Source organism: Populus trichocarpa, chromosome 8 (assembly GCF_000002775.5).
Source record: "Populus trichocarpa isolate Nisqually-1 chromosome 8, P.trichocarpa_v4.1, whole genome shotgun sequence".
Classification (NCBI taxonomy): Eukaryota; Viridiplantae; Streptophyta; class Magnoliopsida; order Malpighiales; family Salicaceae; genus Populus; species Populus trichocarpa.
In genome coordinates, this window is record NC_037292.2 from 8,145,069 (window position 1) to 8,166,252 (window position 21,184).

General features: G+C 33.1%; 1 protein-coding gene and 1 long non-coding RNA gene across 5 annotated transcripts; one reads left to right on the top strand and one right to left on the bottom strand.

Annotated features, from left to right (window-relative positions):
- Positions 1-1,836: 1,836 nt before the first annotated feature.
- Positions 1,837-7,229, top strand: LOC18101512 (uncharacterized). Of its 3 annotated transcripts, XR_002983297.2 has the most exons (3): positions 2,301-6,328; positions 6,449-6,597; positions 6,879-7,229. It is a non-coding gene; the product is annotated as an uncharacterized LOC18101512 (long non-coding RNA). The 3 variants fall into 3 exon arrangements; XR_008059982.1 differs by having other exon boundaries at positions 1,837-6,597; positions 6,876-7,229; XR_002983296.2 differs by having other exon boundaries at positions 1,837-6,597.
- Positions 7,230-18,697: 11,468 nt separating this feature from the next.
- On the bottom strand, positions 18,698-21,184 carry LOC7488377 (rust resistance kinase Lr10). Of its 2 annotated transcripts, none has more exons than XM_024607437.2 (3): positions 20,405-21,184; positions 20,209-20,265; positions 18,698-20,109 (listed from the first exon to the last, which is right to left on the bottom strand). In XM_024607437.2, the coding sequence occupies exons 1-3, from the start codon at positions 21,072-21,074 to the stop codon at positions 18,998-19,000; spliced, it is 1,839 nt and encodes a 612-aa protein (XP_024463205.2). In that variant the 5' UTR covers positions 21,075-21,184; the 3' UTR covers positions 18,698-18,997. The 2 variants fall into 2 exon arrangements, with proteins under 2 accessions (XP_024463205.2, XP_002312418.4); XM_002312382.4 differs by having other exon boundaries at positions 18,698-20,112.

A 21,184-nucleotide genomic window follows, 5' to 3' on the forward strand; every position in this document is an offset into this window, starting at 1 on the left:
GACGTGTAAAAGACACGTGCAGTTTAAGGAAGCAACTGGACTGAGCTTGATTCAAGTGTAAATAACTGAGATACCCTTATGAAAACCCGCGCTGGCGTGGCAAAACTGTCAAAATACAGTTGGAAAGAAATGTTTTTGCGTGGGAACGATTTTGAGGGGAAGAAGGGAAAGAAAAAAGAGTCCTCCCTTTCCCTCCAATTTTCTCTCTCTATAAAAACCCCACTCTCTCTTCTCTTCCTGCTTCAGCTTCAGGTTCGCTTATCATTTTTTCTCATTCTTTGCTCAATCATCGATTCATTACTGATTTCTTTCAATTCTTGGATCACAATTACAGTGAAAAAAAAGAAATTTCTTATAATAAGAACCGCTAACCTTGATGTTGATTTTGTGTTTCATTGACGGAGCAAGAGGGCGAGAGCACAGGCACATCCGATAACTTGTCTCTAGCTTAGAAAAAGCCCACACCATCTACAAGTGTTGTTAGCTCATAGCCCAGAACATCAGCCCTGATAACATTAAGTAGCCCATTGAAGAGTCTAGTCCATATACATCCAGACCATACATCCATCAATTTCTTGTTTGTTTCACGTTACAACATCACATCACCTATAACTTTTTTACGTCCAATTATCCTAACTTTTGAGTAACTTTGTATTTGAACTCGTAGCCTTGATTTTTCAATTTATTTTCTTTATCATGAAAGTTTTTTTCAATACATAAAAAATATATAAAAAAAATATTAAAGAATCTACTATAAATAAATAAAAAATTATTCATTAATATTTTTTATTTTTTATAATTAAAATTAAAATTAAAATTAAAAAATCAAATAAAACATTTGAGACAAATAATTTCAGCCCTGTTTGTTTGCTGGAAAGTGGTTTTTTTTTGGAAGGTGAATTCTGGAAAAGTGAATTCCGGGATAGTGAATTATTTTCTGATGTTTGGTAGTGTAATGGAAAATAAGTTGGAAAATATTTTCCAGTGTTTGGTTATGTCATGGAAAATGAGCTGGAAAATAACTTATTAATATTTTATTTTTCTCAAGTTTATTAAAATAATGAGGAACAAATCTTAAAAATTAAAAAGTTGAATGAGAATGAAAATTTAAAAAAATATATAAATTATCTCAAATAAAATAAATAATAATCAAAATAATAGAGATTAAATCTAAAAAATAAAAAAAATTAAAGATGAAGAAATTAAAATAATAATAATTAACATTTCATAAATTATTTTAAATAAAATAAGTAACAATCAAAAGAATAAGGATCAAATTTGATAGATAAAAAATTTCAATAAAAAAATGATAAGAAAAAAGCAAATAACAATTATAAAAATGAGGACCAAAATTAATATAAAAATTAAATTTTAAGAGATGAAATTGAAAAATAAATATTCAAAACAAAATATATATAGCAATCAAAAGTTTGAGGACCAAATTTGATATAATCAACAAATAATATAACATTTTTAAATTTTTCACAACTTCCGGAAAGTGTTTTCCGCCTAGATTTTTCAGGAAAACACTTTTCTGAAAATCAAGCTAAATTTTCCTTTGACTGGAAAGTGTTTTTTGTTAACCAGTTTTTTTAATAACAAACAAAAATAAAAAAATTTAAAAAGTAGTTTTTTTAAATTATTTTTCAATAAACAAACATCCCTCCATGTGTAAGAGTAGAAGTTGGTGCAAAGTAGAAATGGTAAATTAGAATATATGGTGTACTTGAAAATATATTTTAAAAAATTACTTTTAATATTACTCCATCAAAACAATAAATAAAATAAATAAAAAATTTAAATTTTTAGAAAGCCGAATTTTAAAAGCGTACCCAGACAGCATCGACGCTGTTCTCTTTATTGCTTCTTTACCCAGCAGGTACCATCCACCGTCCAGGTCCACTCTCCACTCTCAACTAGTGGCCAGAATCTCTCCTCTCTTTTTTTTTTACATCTTATCTCTACACCAACCACTTTTTTGGCATGGCCCGAGACATTGGAATTAGGAGCATCAAACGCGTATTTTTTTTTTTTAATTATTATTAATATAAATGTTTGGATGAACTTGGACGTAATTTGATTAATTTCAACATATTTTAAAATTAATTATTATATAAATTTTTAATAATTATTATATTAATAATCATAGGACTTAAAATTAAAATTTCAAAAAAAACAATCTCTTTAATTCCAAGATTTTACCGCAGCCCACCCAGTAAATGGTTTCAAACGCGTCTTTTTGAAACTGGTGTTCAGAGGTTAACAAAAGCACTTTATGTAAGAAGTAATTTTTTCAAAAATCATATCCAACGCACTTTGCTAGTTAGCTTTCTTTGCCTATATTAACACCATCTAGAAAGCCATCGTCTTCAACTTGCTCCTGTCTATGGTGTGTAATAGATGAGAGAAACGGAGAGTCCTAGCAAGTCTTTGGAGATGGGAGAGTATGCAAGAAGGAAAAATTCATGATTTAATATTCCTTCTTGCCTACTCCTCCCATTCCATCTGCTTTCTGCGACTCCTCTCTTTCCTTATTCTAGACAAAAGCGTGATCTAAAATTAATCAAGGAGCAAGAGGGAAAGGAAAGAGGGTTGCTGGGAGTTACGGGTATGGGAGGATTGGACAGTACTGCTTGGTTTTAATTAACCAAAGTCTGTTCTTTCCAACGCCTCCCATACCGGTAATCTCCAGCTGTTTCCTCCCTTTCCCTTGCTTGTCCTGCTTCAGATCCTTCAGTTCGGTAAGATCTGTCCTTGTATGCTTGTCGTTGGTCACATGATGATGGTGGTGATGCGTGCTCTTCTTTTGTTTTTTAAAAAAGAACATCCTTTCGTTGACTTGTTAATCTTGCTTTTACGCGGGATATTGTTACATGTCTTGTATAATGATTTTTATTAGCCCTTTTTTTATGCTCAGGTGACAAAAGCGAGTTGTTGGTTATGGAGTATCGTTGAAAAGATTAGAGGAAGTTTTGATCTGTTGGTAGATCGGAGTAAATCATTTGTCAATACAGCTAGATTTAATATTAGCAACTGATAAATCATGTGTTTTGAAATGACAACTGTGATATTCACAACATATCTGTTCGCGCCTCTTCGATTCCGGGGATGCTGTCTCAGTTAGTTCTATACTGCAGTGCTTAATTAGCTCTGATGTTCCTTGATTTGTTCTTTGAATTTGGAATTTATTTTGAGCATCTGTCCACGCGTTTCTTCTAGTATGGATGACCCCAACATGATTCATACGATGGGTGGATGAAATCATATCATACGGGTGTGGTCAGCTTTGTTTCTGTGAGTAAGGTGCAGAAGTTTGAAGCTTTAATGCTATATGATTCTATGGCTTGATGTGTTTTGTTCTGCTTGCTATCGATGTGGATGATTCTGTCAAATATGAAGTTCTTCGAGATTTAAATATTCAGACTTAGAGGAGTGACACACCACACCACCACCTATAACTGTGTCTGTGATCATCGTATCTAAACAACGGATGCATCAATGGTCTGTTATTTTATGAGGATAGTGTGAACTGATTGACTTTCAAGATTAAACTGTTGATTATATGTGGTCTCCTGGTATATGCCAAGGGGTGGTCTACTGCTCATACGTGAACGCCCTAGTCTCAATCAGTTATATCGAAATTAATGTTTTTAACTAACAAAAATAGTAAACAGACATGGACGCATTGGCGACTTTGATTTTCAATTAAATAACGTAGTATTTTATTCAATCTTAGTTTGATCAATTAAAAATTGGACAAATATCCACTAAATTGAATATAATTGTTGTTTCTATGAATTATCACTTTCTCGTTTCTATTAGAACACAAAAATTCAAAACAGACGATCTTGTTCTTTATTTTTTTGTAAACCACGTACAGGAAAATATTAGGGACTAAACAGTGACTTTCTCATCTCGGAACTTTAATCTGAAAAAGGTGAAGACGAAGAATTAAGAATTTACCTGAAAGAAATACAAGCTACGTGCCCCTCTTGCAAATGAAGCTTTAGAAAATTTGAGATGTATCTTCGATGTCAAATAGAAAGGTGTGTACAGTGACAGAAGGGTATGTTTGTGATTTAATAGTGATGATTGTTGGTATTTTTTATTTAGAAATGTATTAAAATAATTTTTTTTATTTTTAAAAATTATTTTTAATATTAGTAAATTAAAACAATCCATAAATATATAAAAGAAAATCATTTTAAATAAATGTTTTTTTAAAATTTAAAAAAACATAGTTTATACCCATACCAAATATTCCCAACAAGTTTAGCTGATAAGTTGCGCGTGTTTCTTTAACATAAATGTATACATGTGAATTTGCGAATTTTTCGAAGGTTGTGCTACGCATTTGAGCAATCTTCACTATTTTTTTGTGGTGTTATTCTTACTTGGTATAATCAATTGAATTGTGTTATTGGAGGTCTCAGATGAATGACAACGTATACTCATTTTAAAGGGTGTTTGGTAGTATCTTCTGTCCCCAACTACTCGTTTTAAAGGGTGTTTGGTAGTATTTCTATCCCCAACTACTTGTTTTAAAGGGTGTTTTCTATCTACAACTACCTCTTTTAAAGGGTATCTGGTGGTTGAAGTTATTTCTTTAATGTATTTTACTTTGAAATATATTAAAATAATATTTTTTTTATTTTTTTAAAATTATTTTTAATATTACCACATCAAAATAATTTAAAAATATTAATTTAAATAAAAAAATTAATTTTTAAATACAAAATCAAATCCACTCTTAATTTAAAATAAATTAGTTACCGTTACAGTGAATAATTCGGTCATTTCACGATCATATTGTACGATTTTTTTTCTTTCGTCAAGGAATCCGAGGTCCGTGCCTTTCAGATAGGCGTTGTTGGGCTGGAAGGATAAAAAAGGAGGATGCTTGCATAGAGTATGTAATGTATGACAGGAGACGGGATTTTAATCATGGCTTCGTAAATTTTTGCCCCATTCCTCTCGATTACAAGCCTTGTCTGTGGGCTATTGGCATTTGTATTGTCTATTGATTAGTTTTTAATTCATAGCGGCTTATATTATAGTTTACAAACACAGTAAAGCAATCATAGAAAAAATAAATTTTTTAAGTGAAAAGTACAGCAAGTTTTAACCCTAAATTCATAATTTATTATTATAAAATAAAATCCAATAATATATCTACTCGAGAGATTTATAATATCTTTTATGGGATATGAAAAAGCAGTAATACTATCACAATTCTAAGACATAAAAAAATAACATAAAATCTGAAATAACACAAAATAAATCTAGAAAAAATAGTGAAACAGACATTCCAAGCCTATTTTTGGGAAATTTATGTAGTGAATAAATTGCTAAAGGGAGTCCCGAATATAATTCAGCTTAAAAAATCTTGTATAAAAATTTGAGTCTCATCGAGTAAAAAATAATGGTTTTTAATTGCTATACTAGTTTGACACAACTTGCTCTTTTCTTGAGATAACCTTGTTCTATTAATCCATAAAAATATATTAATTCATAAAAACATATGTTAGATCATCTACATGGTCTCTTTAAAGTATATCCCTATCTAGTTATAGCAGATTTTGTTAGGGCATTGCGTAGCAAGAAAGCTTTGAGGTGTGAAAATTATTATATTTAAGATATTAATTGTTTTCACTATGTTTGTTGCAGGGTTAAAGTAATATAATTTAAGGGTACAACATGACCTTGACATTTATAGACAACAACTTATATAAGTTTTTAAAAATTTTTGTTTTATTTATATGAACGTAAAGAAAGAGTTTGTGGAGAAAAAATAAGGAGAAAATAAAATTGATTTCTAATTGATTTATGTCGATGTCTAATTGATATTTATAAGAAAAATAATATCACTTTTGATCATCATGTTTATAAAAATTTAATATATATATTGATTTTTCCTTAAAATCTTCTATTCAACATCTAAAATTATTGATTAGATATCACTCACTTTATAAATTACAACAAAACCACAATCATTTCCATTATAGAATAAAGTTATCTTTACTTCCACGATATCCAAGCTATTATATAAAATACTCACCAAATTACTCATGACCTTCCGTTCCGGGGGACTCGGGTGCCACTGATTTTAGGCTAAGGAACCCTCATGACAACTTTATAAGGATTCGATATTTTGGTCAAAGCTGACCACTGACCAGTGAATGGATTATATTATTTTAATAAAAACTTTAAATATTTTATTGCTCCCTTTCTGTCGTGGATCTATTTCTTTATCAGAGATGGTGTCAGGTCCGTCCGGCTATGTTGAAAATTTGTTTTTCCAGCATTTTTCTTTGCTCTGGAGGATTAGGTAAAGGCGTAAACTAATTGTTGCTTCCACAGAGAAGAGACGTTGTCTCAAGCTATAATACATAATTATGGCATTGAATTACGCGATGGACTTACTCAACTCTTATACTTCATTTATTAGAGTGATGAGATTGGGTAGGAGCTTGAATTAGAAGTCGGTGCTACTCCACAGAGCAATGGCTTCCTGTTCTCTGGGCCGAACGTCGATTCAATTACGATTATCATCAGTCCTGGCCATCTTCGTCTTGCAGTTGGTCTTTGTAAATGCAGGTTTGTTTGTTATGTTCATACGTAGGTGGCGATAAATTTTACAGCTATTAGCTAAATTTGATGTTTAGTATTTCAAGTTATCGATTAGTCTATCCACTGATTCTTGGTGTTGATGGTATCGAGCTCGAAAACTTTCTGGTTCTGAATTTGTTCGATGATTAATACCCAGTGAGGGTTGACACTTTAGTGATTTCTAGTCGATTTTTTTTGAGTTTATATGATGAAATCCACAGCTCTTATTTACTTCAACTTTTAGTTCCTCATTTCTTGACTTTTAGCAGGGCAAAATACAAGGATGCTAGGAGGGAGACTCAATGATCTAAGCCCTCCTCCAAGTCCAAAACCAGGCAGGCTACGACACATGATACCTCCCGAGATTCCACCAAGTACCCGGACGTCACCGCCGTCGCCCCCACCCTCTCATTCGTAATGAGTGCTAAACACACGAGCTCACTTATTATACAATTTGTACCACAGTCACGATTTCTAGCTTTCGCTTTTTTGTTCTATGGTTTTATGATGGAGCATATTTGATGAGAAAATGGATGTTTTTGTTGGAAATTCCAGTTAAACTTGGTAATCATGTTTTTAAAAATTCAAGCAGTGTATGAATAAAGTTCTGATTTGAATAATTAGTTAATTAATTAGTCTAAGTAATCTTATTTATTTTTTTAGTTAAAGTAGTTGATAATTTATAATTGGTACTTGGTAGACCAAGATAGTTTGTAGCTAGTAATTGTAGAAGGTTTATTTTTATGGAGATGATGACTTTCTGATACTTAAATAAATATCTTTTTAGAAAGAGAAAATACAATAATATTCTATGAAAATATATTTACATTAGAGAATGAAGATTATGAACCTTTATTTTAAAGGTCTCATAATAAAGAAGAGAGTATAGAGAATAATTTTAACCTTGTGATATTTTGAGTTATATTCTACTCAAAATAATATATATTGAATCGGTATAAAATACCAAGAGACTCGCATGAGATCTCGAAAAAATTATCTAATGAATGGGCTCAGACACCTTAGATCTTTGTTGTACTTTGAGCTTAAGATATCAAGCCTGAGCCCAAGAGATATTAAGTATTTTATTTATTTTATTTGTATCCATCACTTGGAATATGAGATCTAGCTCATTTTAAACAAAGAAGAAATATAGTTAACATGGTGATAACCCTCATTGCCATCTTCATGTTTATTTTCCAACAACGGTCACGGTCCAATAGTTTAGCTGCATGGCGAGCTATAGTAGTGTATTACCATGTTCTAGTTGGGCTTTGTATTTTCCAATTCCCACTATTCGATCTAGAAGAGTTAAAATCCTGGCCTTCCTTTCATTTAATGGAAGTGATTATTCGGTCGCTCAAAAATAAAATCATCCTCGTTTCATCTTGCAAATCCAAAGTAGAGCAATATTATACAACCATTAGATAACTAGTGATCAATAAAAGTTGACTACAAAGTATGAACTTATTAGACATCATGAATTACTCGGCCCAACTTGACCAATTAACTTTGGATTCAAGGTCTTGATCAGGTTTTAAAGAGAAAAAACTCAAACCTATAATTGGTCTGTTAAAACCCGGTTGACCTGCTAGATTAATCTAAAACTTGGGTGACTCGACTTATAATTTTTATAGTGATATTTTTTTTACATTTTTTTTATAGTCCTGAAAATATAAAATTAATTTATGAATACTTAACCTTATATTTTTTTATAGGTTCCATTCACATTAATTGTTCCCTAACTTTTTAACGTGTGATACCTCTATATAGTCTGTATCCATATGAAATATTTCTTAACTTTTAGATGTGAGATAACTATATATAGCTTTCGATGTGGGATAACTAGATATAGTCTACATCCATATGGAGTGTTTCTTAACTTTTCAATGTGAAATTACTATATATAGCCTACATGCACATGTATTGTATCATGGGAACAAAATTTCCAACACAATTTTGATCCCAACGTGGTAGTCTAGTCCAGTTACTAGACTCAGCCTTACTTTCAATCCATTCATGTTTGCCTACAGTTTAATTTTTTCGCGCTCCCATAGGTTTTTCATAAACTCTTACCAATTTAGGCAACCAAAGAACGCAAGAAAATCATAGATCATGACACAACGATAACACAAGAAATTACAGGAATTAGCTCATCCTTTTTTAGTTCATCAACAAAGAAAATACACAACAATCATGTGTGTGTGTATGTGTTACGCACAATCTGATCAACATGCTACACATTTCAAGCTATATATAATAAACAAGATATAATGAAAGTTACGTGTCAAAACTGCCTCTACGGATGGACACAAATTTGGACAGCACGTTCCATAGACAACCAATTGCATGTAACTTCCCAACATCAACTTTTTTGGTCTGTCACCCAACAAACCAATTGCCAAAACTAATTTTCCATACCATCAGCCCTCTTGTGTGATCTAAAATGCCTTAGGCAATCCATCATCTAAGCAAAGGATGGTGCCAAGCATGAACCTGATGCTTGCATGCACACATTATATGCCGCCATTGCTCATTGTCCACGCATGCTGTCATTGCTCATGCATTCTGCTACTATCCAACAATGTCTTGTTGACGTGCCCTAGCGTCTATACCTATGATATATTGTTTTTTTTTTTTTTACTTTTTGATGTGGAAGAATTATTATATGTTTAATGCCTCATATTTCTTTTTTATAACTTGCATTTATATATATATACATTGTTTCAAGACTTTTCCATGTGAGTTCTTAAAACCTTATATATTTTTTTAAAATTTTTTCAAGTTAACAAGTGTAACCCAGGACCTAACTTCTTGTCCGAGTTAATCCCAGGTTGGGTTTAATAATTTTGATCTAGACAATTTCTTTTTACCGCCTAAATTACAAAGCAGAAATGCACACCGACTCTCCTCAATATGTGCAGTTGCCTCGCAATACTTCAGTTGAGAACGAAATCCAACTAATTTAATCATGTATTTTTGATAAATTATAAAAGAATTCCATTAACAGATCATAAATTAAGAAGCAGTAGCCTAGAGAAATAAGATTTAATTAGCAATCTTGTTACATGTTGATTTTTAAGTTATTATATTTATTTATTCAAACAACCTACACGTAAAGTATACTCCTTGTGTCTTACTAACCTGAGTGGAGACGGGTAAAAGGATCAATTATTTTGCCCTCTATAATTACAAATGCTAGAAAACATATATAGACGTGAAACTTATAAGCATATCTTAATGTAATGATTCAACCCTACGTGTTTATTTTTGAAAAACTTTCTTGTCGTATTTTATTAATATTTTGCATTATCCTATCGCTTCCATGGTTTCAATAGTTCAATACATAGAATAATTAAGACGTACGATTCCTCCAAGCGTTTCACAAGTTCAGGATCTTTTTTTTTCATCCCTTCTTCTGCTCGATTGATGATCATTTCACTATAACATTTGCTTATCTTAGTGAGCTGAAGTCTCGCATACCTTGTTATTGTATTTTCCGTTCACCCTGCTAGCTTAGCGTAGAGAGAAGAGTTGCATCAAATCAAATCAAAGTAGAAAATTGATGGGAGGAAAAAAAGGCAAAACCTAAGTGGAAGATTCTGAGTAATTTCGAGAACTTAGATTTTGACAACACGCGTAATTCACGAGAATAAAGAAATTATGTGACTGAAGTGTTTCTATTTCATTTCTTTGCTCGTCTGTCGTTCTCTCGCTGACAAGAGACTAGCAGTGCATACAATACAACAGACAAAGTATTGTATACTCAACCCTCAAGGCCCAGGAAATTGAGTATTTTTGTACTTTAGCACTTTAAAAAAATAAATAAAATAATATAAAAAACATTTAAAAAATTAGAACAGTTTAAAGAATTGCAGATAATTTCACTCGTTGCTAATTGCACAAGTCAATGAAAGAAATTGATGACTGTTCAACCTTTTGACTTGTTTGCCTGAATGAATCATTATCACGTGATGCAAGATCCTTCAAGATGGAAAATTAAAGTTGATCGTGTTCCTTGAACCCCTTTTTTTCTTCCCCTATTGACACGTAGCAATCGCTTTTAACCAAACCGTTCAGCCATTTCTTCTGTCGTTACCTCCTCAGTTTACTAATCATGTTTATTATTTATTATTGTTTTCAGACCGTAAATATTACTTTTACTTTAATAATTTTTGTGCATTCCTGACAAAAACAATAGATCACATCTGAATAAGTCAAGTAGTTTTCAAAGATGAAATTGATTCCATTCATTCCTAGAATTCGAAAGTAAGAGTGTTTCAATCCAATCACTTTGATAATTGAAAATAGCTAATATTAGCAAAAAATATTTTAATAGAAATATCTAATATATATATATATATAAAAAGGGTCTAACATGATAAACTTATTTCCAAAACCAAGAAAAGGAGGAAATTGTCACTGTTTTCACTTGTGAATCTAATAAGCTCTTAATAAAAATTTCACAGAGCTGGGCTTTGAGTTAGATTTTAAACTCGAGGCTCCACACCAAGGAAACTAAGCCCAAAAGACAGTTTGTTAATCAGCCTAAGTAACCTCACGGAAGTGGAGAGTGTGGTTTTTTTTTTTTAATTATGATAGTGTTTGTTGTTGTGATTTAAAATGTTATTTATTTAGAAATTTATTAAAATAATATTTTTTTTATTTTTTAAAAATTATTTTTAATACCAGCACATCAAAACAATATAAAAATATATAAAAAATAAATTTTAACAAAAAAAAAACACGATTTTTTACACCAAACATTCCTTAAATCATACAGCTACTCCACAAGGAAGCAAAATATCATGAAGAAATGGTACAACCTTTTCACTGGTAGGGAACAAATCACTAGAGGACAAGAGAAAAGAGAATAAAGGGGCCCACAGTAAGCACAAGCAAGATTAGCCAATCATTTTTGAAACTAGTGTGCTGAATATTGTTATTTAAGTATGATTTACTCCAAGAAAGTTTGTCAAGAGTGTAAAAAAATACTGACCTTCATGCACATTCACATGGGCCTCAGCTTCTTCTCCACTTTCACACCAACCCTCACTGGTCACAGTGAAAAGGTTCAAAAAAACAAAAAAAAAGGAACACCATCCATACGGGATCCAATGTTAAATAGTCGAGGAGGAAGCATGCGTGTACTCACAGTTATTTCCCTTTCCGTCAAAAAGATCTTCTCTTGGTAAAAGCCATTGCTGTTGGACGAGATAAACTTTCGAGGCCTCACGCGCCGCTCTTTGTCCACTAACTGCTAGACAGTGAAAGAACAAGCTGCTCTCTTTGGTTTTCTAATGGGACATTTAGCCGTAAATGAGGCCGTCGAGTATCAAATGATTGATCCTTTTCAAGCTAGCCCGCGGGCTGTTGTCTTGCCATTCCCACTTGCACGCCCGCAGATGGGGTTTATGTTAATATGTACACGTGAGTCTCCCGTAATTCTTCTCAGTCAGTTTGTTGCAAACCAAGTTTTTTCGTGAAGGAAAGATCTGCCGCTGATACAATGAAGGATCGACTGAAGCTTTGTTTGACACAACTAGTTTGTTTGATATCATGGCCTGTCCCCCACACTGGGTTTTGTTCATTTCCACAAGTTGGATAATTAAGGTTTCCCCTGGGCTAGCTGGGTTAGGTCATCCAAAGATCTAGTTTCTACGCTGCATGCGGGCTACAAATTTAGTGAACGAACGCTGTTTTTTCAAATATATATATAGTGTTTTTTCAAATATTTCAAATTCTTCAAGAAACTGTTGAAAAAGTAGTGTGCACAGACATTTTTTTTTAGATTTCTGTCAAAATCTTCTTTGATTGAAACTCGATTTTTTATTTATGTATTTTTTTTCTTTTACAAGAACATTTTTTTTGTATTCAAAGCATCGTTTTTTTAAGTAAAAAGTTATCACGAAAAGAAAGTCTCCGTGAATAGTACTATAATATTATGCCTTGGTAATTTTTACGTCGATATATGGGAAGACAAAGAATAATTTAACTCTTAGAATTTTATTAAAAAAACAAGAAAAATAAAAATTTTAATTGCGTGGAATATTCATGAGTAATTTGAAATATATATATCAAATTCATATATAACTATTCATGAAGGAATCATTAAAATTACCGTTAAAAAACATATTATATGAAAAGCATTGTGCTAACATATGATTTCTAGACTACAATAATAATTATTTTAATTAAAAAATATTTTAGAATGTAAAAAAATAAACTAAAATTTGGGGAAGTGCTAATCTAGTCAAAGCCCAGGTGAGCATGGGTTTGAAAAAATAGCCTACACCTATGAGCCTATTTTATTTAGAATCGGACAATACATCATCCATTAAAAATTTTCTAATCACATTCAATAATTGAAAAATCAAGACACAGGATTTTTACCCCTGAAGCCCATAATTTGATCTCTTTTTCACCCAAAAATACTAAGGAAACATAATAGGAATCTCCATGACCCAATCTCCAGTCTCAACACACATTTCTATTGGCATAAAAATAAAAAATAAAAATAAAATATATTTCAATAACCAGCCAATAAAAAAAAATAATCAAACTATACATTAAAAAGGTGTTTGCTTAACGTATTTAACATCTTAAAAGCATGCTCACAACAAAAAAATCCTAAGATAAAGTGGTCTACTTTTTCACACCTCCAAGCACTCCTGCTTGGCTTTGATACAACAACCACCGAAGCCAAGCTTACGTCATGGACGTCTAAATGGCATCATCATGACGTGAAACACGGTGTTTAGGTCACTGTAATCACCAGTAGTGCAATGGACGGCTAAGATTCAACTCACCCATACAGTATAATATAAAATATTTATATTGCTTGGAGCAAAGCATGCACCTGAAGAAATTTTCATTATTGGCCCATAATGAGAGTGAAGTGAGATGTACAAGGTCAACTCTGAACAGATGAAGGCGTGCCCCTTTCATTAAACGCTTAAGGTTAATTTGGACATTTGCTAATGTTTTCTCTCTCTCAATATATTAGCATTATTAGACAGACACTTTCCTTAAACGCTTAAGGTTAATAAGAGGCTGTTAGCTGAATATTTCGGTGGTTGTATTTTAAAGTGATTTTTATTTAAAAATATATTAAAATAATATTTTTTTTATTTTTTAAAAGTTATTTATGATATCAGCATATTAAAATTATATGAAAAAATTTAAAAAATATTAATTTAAAACAAAAATAAAATAAAATAAATTTAAATTTTTTTAAAATATTTTTAAAAGGAAAAAGTAAACAGAGTATTTAACTGTCACGCGGTAAAATTTATGTCTTAAGATACTTTTTGTCTGGATAAATCTAGAAATAATATTTTATTATTATTTTCAAAAGAAATTTTCAAGAATTAGAGAGTGAATAGAGAAAAGCTATTAAAGAGAATCTCGCCGCTGACTTTACAATTCAAATCTTTGCTTTTTTAAAATGTCACAGACAAATCTACTGTAAAGCGACTGTGAGGCACAAACTTTATATATACGCGTTTGCTTCTTCCTCTATCAAACTTAAAAGCGTGTCTCTACGTGTCCAAGTGAACATCTCTGTCCTACAGGGAAGACTAGACATTTACCAGTGCTATTATTTCTTCAAATTCAAGCCAGCATACCCCACTTCATTTTGACAAAGTGTTACCCTTTTTTTTTTTTTCTTTTAGTTTTTCAATGCCACTAAAATTAATATTTTTTCCGCGATGATTATAAAATAATTGGTCCTGCGTTTAATATTAACAATAATATTATCAAATAGTTCAAATGCGAGTAAGGACAGTTTTTGATCTTCATGCATGAATTAAAAAAAAATACCTACATACTTTGAGTTAATCTTAGTATAAGTATAAGGTATTAATGTGTTTATACATATTGAAAAACATAAAAAACAAGTTCAACGTGGCTGCAGTGACAACTATATATATATATATATATATATATATTAAATGCATGATATCTTAAAGAACCATATCAAAGAATCAAAATATAATTTATATTATTTTTTAACACATCTTCTCAAGTAAAAGTCTTTCGGGCATGAAACTTGTACAGGTCTACATTACCATGTGCTTGATTTTTATCAAATAAATAAGAGTAGTGAGATTCGAACTCGTGATCATTTGATCATTAAAGTTTTAATACCATGTTAAAGAACTATCTCAATCCAAAAACTTAAGCGGTTAGATAATGTTTTAATATATGATTTATATTATTCTCTCTAAAATGAATATACAAATAATAATTTTTTTTTTTACTTTTAAACCCATGGATAATTACGAGTCAATTACCCACCTCCACGTAGAATTGTGCGTCCTTTTCATTTAAAAAAAAAAAAAAAAAACTTCATTACTCCACTATCCCTGTGCTGCACCACCCAAGTAGGCATACAGTTGATTAATTTTTACTTTACTTATGATCTCTCAATATTTGTCTGTTTTCAATTTTCACGCACAATGTTCAAGGTAATGACTAATCAAAAGCTGGCCATGGAAAATAGCATACACTTACCCTCCTCTCAAATATAAGGTAATTGAACTAAAAAGTGGGCTCTGAAGGCCACTATTTTTCTGGAGCTAAGTGACTATTAACCATTTTATAAAATGCAGTGGAACAAGCCACGTTCAGACAAATAAACCTCATCAATGTCCACTTTTTTTTCTTTACCTCCATGAGAATAATATGAAAACTCCAAGAGCCTCGGAAAACGAGTCAGTGGAGTTATTTGCATTCCCCCACAAACATGCCCTAAAATAACTTAGACCAAGAATTCAACATCACCTTTTTGTAATAAAAAATAAAGAAAAAGAAAAATTAAATAAAAGAGAAAGAAAGAACCAAAATAAATTCACATTATAATAGGAAATAAAAAAACCCCACTCACGATGGACCAAAAGCTACAATCCTGCCTTTATATATGACCCATCATGTCCCCCATGCCCTATATCCATACTTGTTCTAGTCTGTTTTTTTTTTTCCCAGTAGCTTAGCTACTATTCTAAGGTGTCGCCTCATTTAAGCTTAGACATTAATTCATAATAGCTACTTGGAAAAATTAATCATGATCGGTGGTAACCGGCGGCGGGAGTCCGTCGATTATGGTGGTGGCTACAAAGGAAGTGGTGGGTGGTCTTGGTGGCATCAAGGAGGAGAACAGTTCTTTTGTAAATATGGGTGAAACTGATGGCAAAAGAACACACAAACGAGGCTTTGCAACTGCACTCTCCTGAATTTCTAGCCTAGTAAAGGGCAGAATTGGGAGAGTGCATCGTTGCATCGTGGGGAATTGAGGGTAGCGGTCCGATTTATCTGAACTTTAGCTCTTTTATTTTTCATCCTGTTTCTTTACCAGTTAACGTTATGCTTTGGGTTTGTTACGCCTTCGTTTGCTCTTTTTGTTTCGTTCTCTTTTCTCTTTTTTCTTTTTTGTTTGCCTTTTTCTGGTTTATATTATATTATACATGGGATGTAAGAGATGCATACGAGGTAGCTTGCTAGTTTGTTAAGGCATGTCTTGATAATCTGGTCTTGAATTAGGGTATGGAAATGCTGCTGGGCATGCATCACTTACACCTATCATGTACTATTTGCTTTGTTATGGATCGGGGATAAAAGAGAAAGACTTGGTTTGCTACTTTGTGTTTTTGTTTAATTACTATCAAGTATCTCCACCTCGCTTGCTTTACTGATTTGTACTAGCCTGAGACTTGGTGAAATTCCACGCTTTCGTTTCCTGACTCTGGCTTTTTCGTGTATTCTGGATCACTTTGATTATGATCTTAATTTCACTAATAAGCAACATGCATTGAATCTTGAGTAATAAGAAGCAGTATAGAATTGCTTTGAATTGTCCCTTTCAACTTCATAATATGGCACCGTATTTTCCACACGGAATTGCGAGTTTCTTTTTATACAAATCGAAAGAATTCTAACAAGTTGATACAGGCATTCCCCCAACAGGTCGTTTTACAGTGGGGTTAAGGCCTCCTGTTCAAACAACCTGAAATTATATGCACAGTCTTGTTCAGATTTAAGATCGTTTTTAGGTGCATTAGCCAGCTTTCTGTTTTTTCTTTCTGATTCGGAGAAAAAAACAATAAATGATATATGATGTTACATAGTAGCACAGTTAAAGAACCCATGATTTGGCTTCAAGTCTTCTAGAGAGCTCGAGTATCACAATTAATGTTATCTTCACCATTTAATTCATCAATAATCATTAACATAAAAGCAGAACATGTCTGAAGATATATGCACGTAAGTATGCCTAAATCTTAAAAGAGCAACCAGTTTCATAAGAAATAAAAAGAAAATTCCTAAGCAATAATGAATCCAAAAAGGAAAATTTTATCTTTTCGAGTGATCATAGAAAGAAGTCATGATGTATCTGTATCTTTTTCTTCAGTACGTAATTGCGCCGTAGAATCATTGCTGGGTTCCACTATCCCTTGCTGTATTAGATGTTTGTCATGAATTATTACTAGTTCATGGTATGCAGATGATCGAGTTAGGCCATCGACACAATTGGAACTCTTCTTATTAATTAATGAGATGATCAAGTAGCAGTCATAGTAGTTTAAATATGGAACCGAAAAAACAAGAAGTGCTTGATTAATTATTACTGATTTTGAAAGCAATAATTGCTGCAGAAAGGTGATTTCAAAGCTAATGCTGCTCAAGGAACAAAACAAAGTGCTCTTTATTATTATTATTATTATTGTTAAACAGCCACGTGATTCAGGAAAAATCAAATCTGAAGCAATTGTGTTTTCTTTCTTTTTTGGATTTAAATTGAGAGAATATGGTTGCTTAGTAGAAATTTTGCTATCTGACCTCCAGGCAGGATTTAAAAGAGTCGAGAAGATTGAGTTTTAAAATATTAATGGCTCGATTGTTTTGAAATTTAATTTCACTCATCAGACATAGTAAATAAATTCAGTACATTATACTTCTTCTTTTTGTAATTTATTTACAAGAAGGTAGACATGGAAATTATTGGAGAGATAGGATCGACTGAGCCCACACAGTCAGTTAGACAGCTCGACTGGTCCCAAAATCTGGATTTATTTATTGGGCTTGGAAGATTGGGCCAAGTGCAAGAACAATTCAAAGGCAAAGGCGGAAGCTTGTCCTCATGGGAAGCTGTAGTAAATTGTTCCTGTCTTTAAACAGCCAACAAATCTACAAATACCAATCAGCTACAATAATACGTAGACAATTTTTCTGTTTAACAACAACTAAGAAGGTGTCATTTATCCCTTATAATTGATAGGAAGCCACATTGGCCTAGCTAGTCTCGGAACTAATTTTGATAGTTCAACTATTATATCAGTGCAAGGGAGCGTGGCGTTAAGAATTGCTGATTGCTGAGAAATTTCTCATAATTGACATACGCACATATACATGAAATAATCCAATTTGTCATCTTTCTTCAAGTCACCTCTTTTAATCAAAAAGGAAAGACAATGTGGAGTATAAGGGACAAAGGGAAGATCGATGAAGAAGAGATGCTATCAAATTATTGTTTTCTGCAGCATATGCAATGTCATTATGTGTTAGCTGATGGCTACAAATCGCAGACTTCGTTAAAATCCAGATCAGGGAAGCAAGAGAGAGGATTTTTTTTTTCAAGATAGTTTATTTAGGAAACAATCAAACATCAACAACAATACTAAAGTAAAGGCTGGATGGCAGCGAAAAAATATGAAGAAAAAAAAACAGACAAAAGACTAAGCAATTGCAAGGCAACAGCTCTAGCAACTGAAACGATAATGAAAGCTAGCAAGACAGAAAATTCAGTGATTATAATTTAATCACAATCAGCAGTTTAGACGATCCAATCCTTTGACGATTAAGCTTCAGCTTAACATTCAATTGATGATGGGTTTAATAAATCAGGGAAACACATAGATGAGCAGTTTGTTCTAGGGTGAAGTTTGCCTGGTAGGAAAGCCATAGAGCACGCATATCTTCCTTCCTCAAAACAAACATTTTGATACTCAACTTCCATAGCAATTTTATGAATGGGTGGTAGAAAAGCTATAAAGTACTGAAATAAACACAGGGCACTGGCAGCACGCATGAGTATGGTTAATCTGAGAACCAGTCCGTTTTGGTTTTTTAGGATTAAGCCAAAACATATGCATCTGTTTTCTACGATCATATAACAATTCCCTGAACTCTACTCTACTCGACTAAAGTTTAGTGTAAACATACTGAGTACTGGGCAGAAGGCATGTAGACATATAATTACTGCAGCTATACAAGGAAATAGTCTAACACATAAGTTGAGGTATTTCCCCAAAAGACTGTCTCAACATCAAAACTTCTGTCATTTCCTTTCTGTTCTTCCTGTAATTTTTTTCTTCTGGTAACCAACGTCATTCTACAAACTTCGATCCGCTGTCTCGGGTATTAGCGATTCCGTTGAGGAATCTGATTGAGGTTCCTTGGAAATAGATTGGGGAAATGATAGAGCATTGGAAGGCAATTGCAGATCATCGATGTTTGCTCCAAGCATTTCCACCACTTTGGTCATGGTTGGACGATCTGATGCTGCCTTTTGGATGCACCACAGCCCAACGATACACAGCTTTCTTGCTATTGCAGCCTCAATTTCAGTGACATTCTCAAGCTCTAAATCTCCTCCCTCACTGAGATGGTCATAAACCCACGATGGGAAATATACATCGCTTGAGCAATTTCCCTTTGAATTAGACTTCCTTCTTCTTCCAGCCATTTCCAACAATAACATCCCAAAACTATAAACATCTGATTTGCAAGAAACAGCTCCGAGGTTCCTTGAAATCATTTCAGGAGCAAAGTACCCTATAGTTCCTCTGGTAGTACTAATGGATACAAAATCCTTTTCCCTGGGATAAAATTTTGCAAGGCCAAAATCTGAAACTTTTGGGATGAAATTACTATCTAGCAGGACATTGTGAGGCTTAATATCCAAATGAAGAATGCATACGCTGCATCCCCCATGAAGATGCTCAATCCCTCGAGCTGTGCCTACAGCTATCTGAAGGAGTTTCTCCCAACTAACTAGAAGAAGTTCTGTTTCTCTTGAAAATAAAAGCTTATCAAGAGATCCATTAGCCATATACTCGAATACAAGAGCTCGGTAAGATCCCTCGGAACAAAATCCCACCAGCCGTACTATGTTAACATGATGAATTCTACCAATTATGGAGACTTCATTAATGAAGTCCTCGTCATTGCATTTGGCATTGCCAAGCATTTTAACGGCAACTAAAAACGCATCACGAAGTTGTCCTTTATATACATTCCCAAATCCACCTTGGCCTAATTTATCTTTGAAGTTGTTTGTAATTGCAATAATGTCAGAGAAAGTGTACCTCTTGGGCATCAAGTGTTGCTGATTGACCAGAAATATCTCTTCGTTGCCAGACGCCTTCTTTGTTGTCATATACTTGTGAATGAGGAATCCAAATATCCCTATCGGAGCGAGGATGAATCTTCCAACAAGATATACTGCTGGAATCAAAATGAAATTTGTTAATTTTGAGAGAACCAAAACAATAAGCTCAGCGAGCGTTAGGACTTGGGAGTTCCGATTTGTGAAATATATACCTGACAAAAAATCCCAAACCACAGAGAAGGCTGCAAACCATAGGGGAAGATAATAATCTGCACAGACACACAAGCACCGAAAAGTTAAGCCTCTTACGACTTCACTGAAGAAATGATTCACAAGAGTCTTCGAAAAAAAATAATGATAATCAAAGCAGATCAAGAAAAGAAGGAATGTTTTTGGGATGTGACTGGCCTGATCTGTAACAATCATAGCTATATGATGAGTACCAGCACCCAACAGACCATTCAAGATCAAACCCTGTTTGCATCAATTGCAAGATACTATCATAAGAGGGGAACAGCACAGCCTGATAAACCGTAGGCACTCTTGAAACGAACAAGCAAGATCCTTGGAGACTAGAAATTATGTAGGTGACATAACTAACATAAACACTAGTCCCATTTCCACTCAAACAAGGAACTAGTCTATAAGCTTGGTCACTCAAATTACTCGAACACTTGATAAAACTTGTATAAGTAGTAGCGTCTAATATGTAGTGATCATCATCCATAAACTCATCAACCGACACTGATTTGTACGGGAGGCTGCAGGTACCATTAGCTAAGTTAACATCAACGACACGGAGTCTCTGAACATCATAGGAAATTCGCTTAACAAGATACTTCCCTGAGTGGAGTTCTAATATGGTCTTGTTGTTCTCGCAAGAAAGTTCGAAGTCTGGTTCGCCACAGCCAGCAGGATCGGTCTTCAGGCGAAAAGGGTAGTCGATTTCAATTTCTCCACATGAGGAAGGGGAGCAAACATGTGGGATGAATCTTGCAAGAACTTTGGTTGTGAGTAGAAAGATTAGCAGAGTAAACAGAGTGGCTGAGGCTGTAGGTGAACCTTGCCTTTTTGTCATGGTTTCTTCTCTACAAGAAAGATGTGGATTAGGGTAACAAATTGACAGAGAAGAATTGTTTTGGTAGAATTACTAGCACTAAAAGAACTTGACCTGCCAGGCTGTCTTTG

Bases quoted from the DNA above. Each gene is read 5' to 3' on its own strand.
- LOC7488377 (XM_002312382.4), bottom strand. From the start codon at position 21,074: ATGACAAAAAGGCAAGGTTCACCTACAGCCTCAGCCACTCTGTTTACT. The intron at 20,266-20,404 runs GCCAGTCACATC...GTGTCTGTGCAG, and splicing joins CTATGATTGTTACAGATCAG to ATTATTATCTTCCCCTATGG. The intron at 20,113-20,208 runs GTATATATTTCA...TTTTGATTCCAG, and splicing joins GGTTTGGGATTTTTTGTCAG to CAGTATATCTTGTTGGAAGA.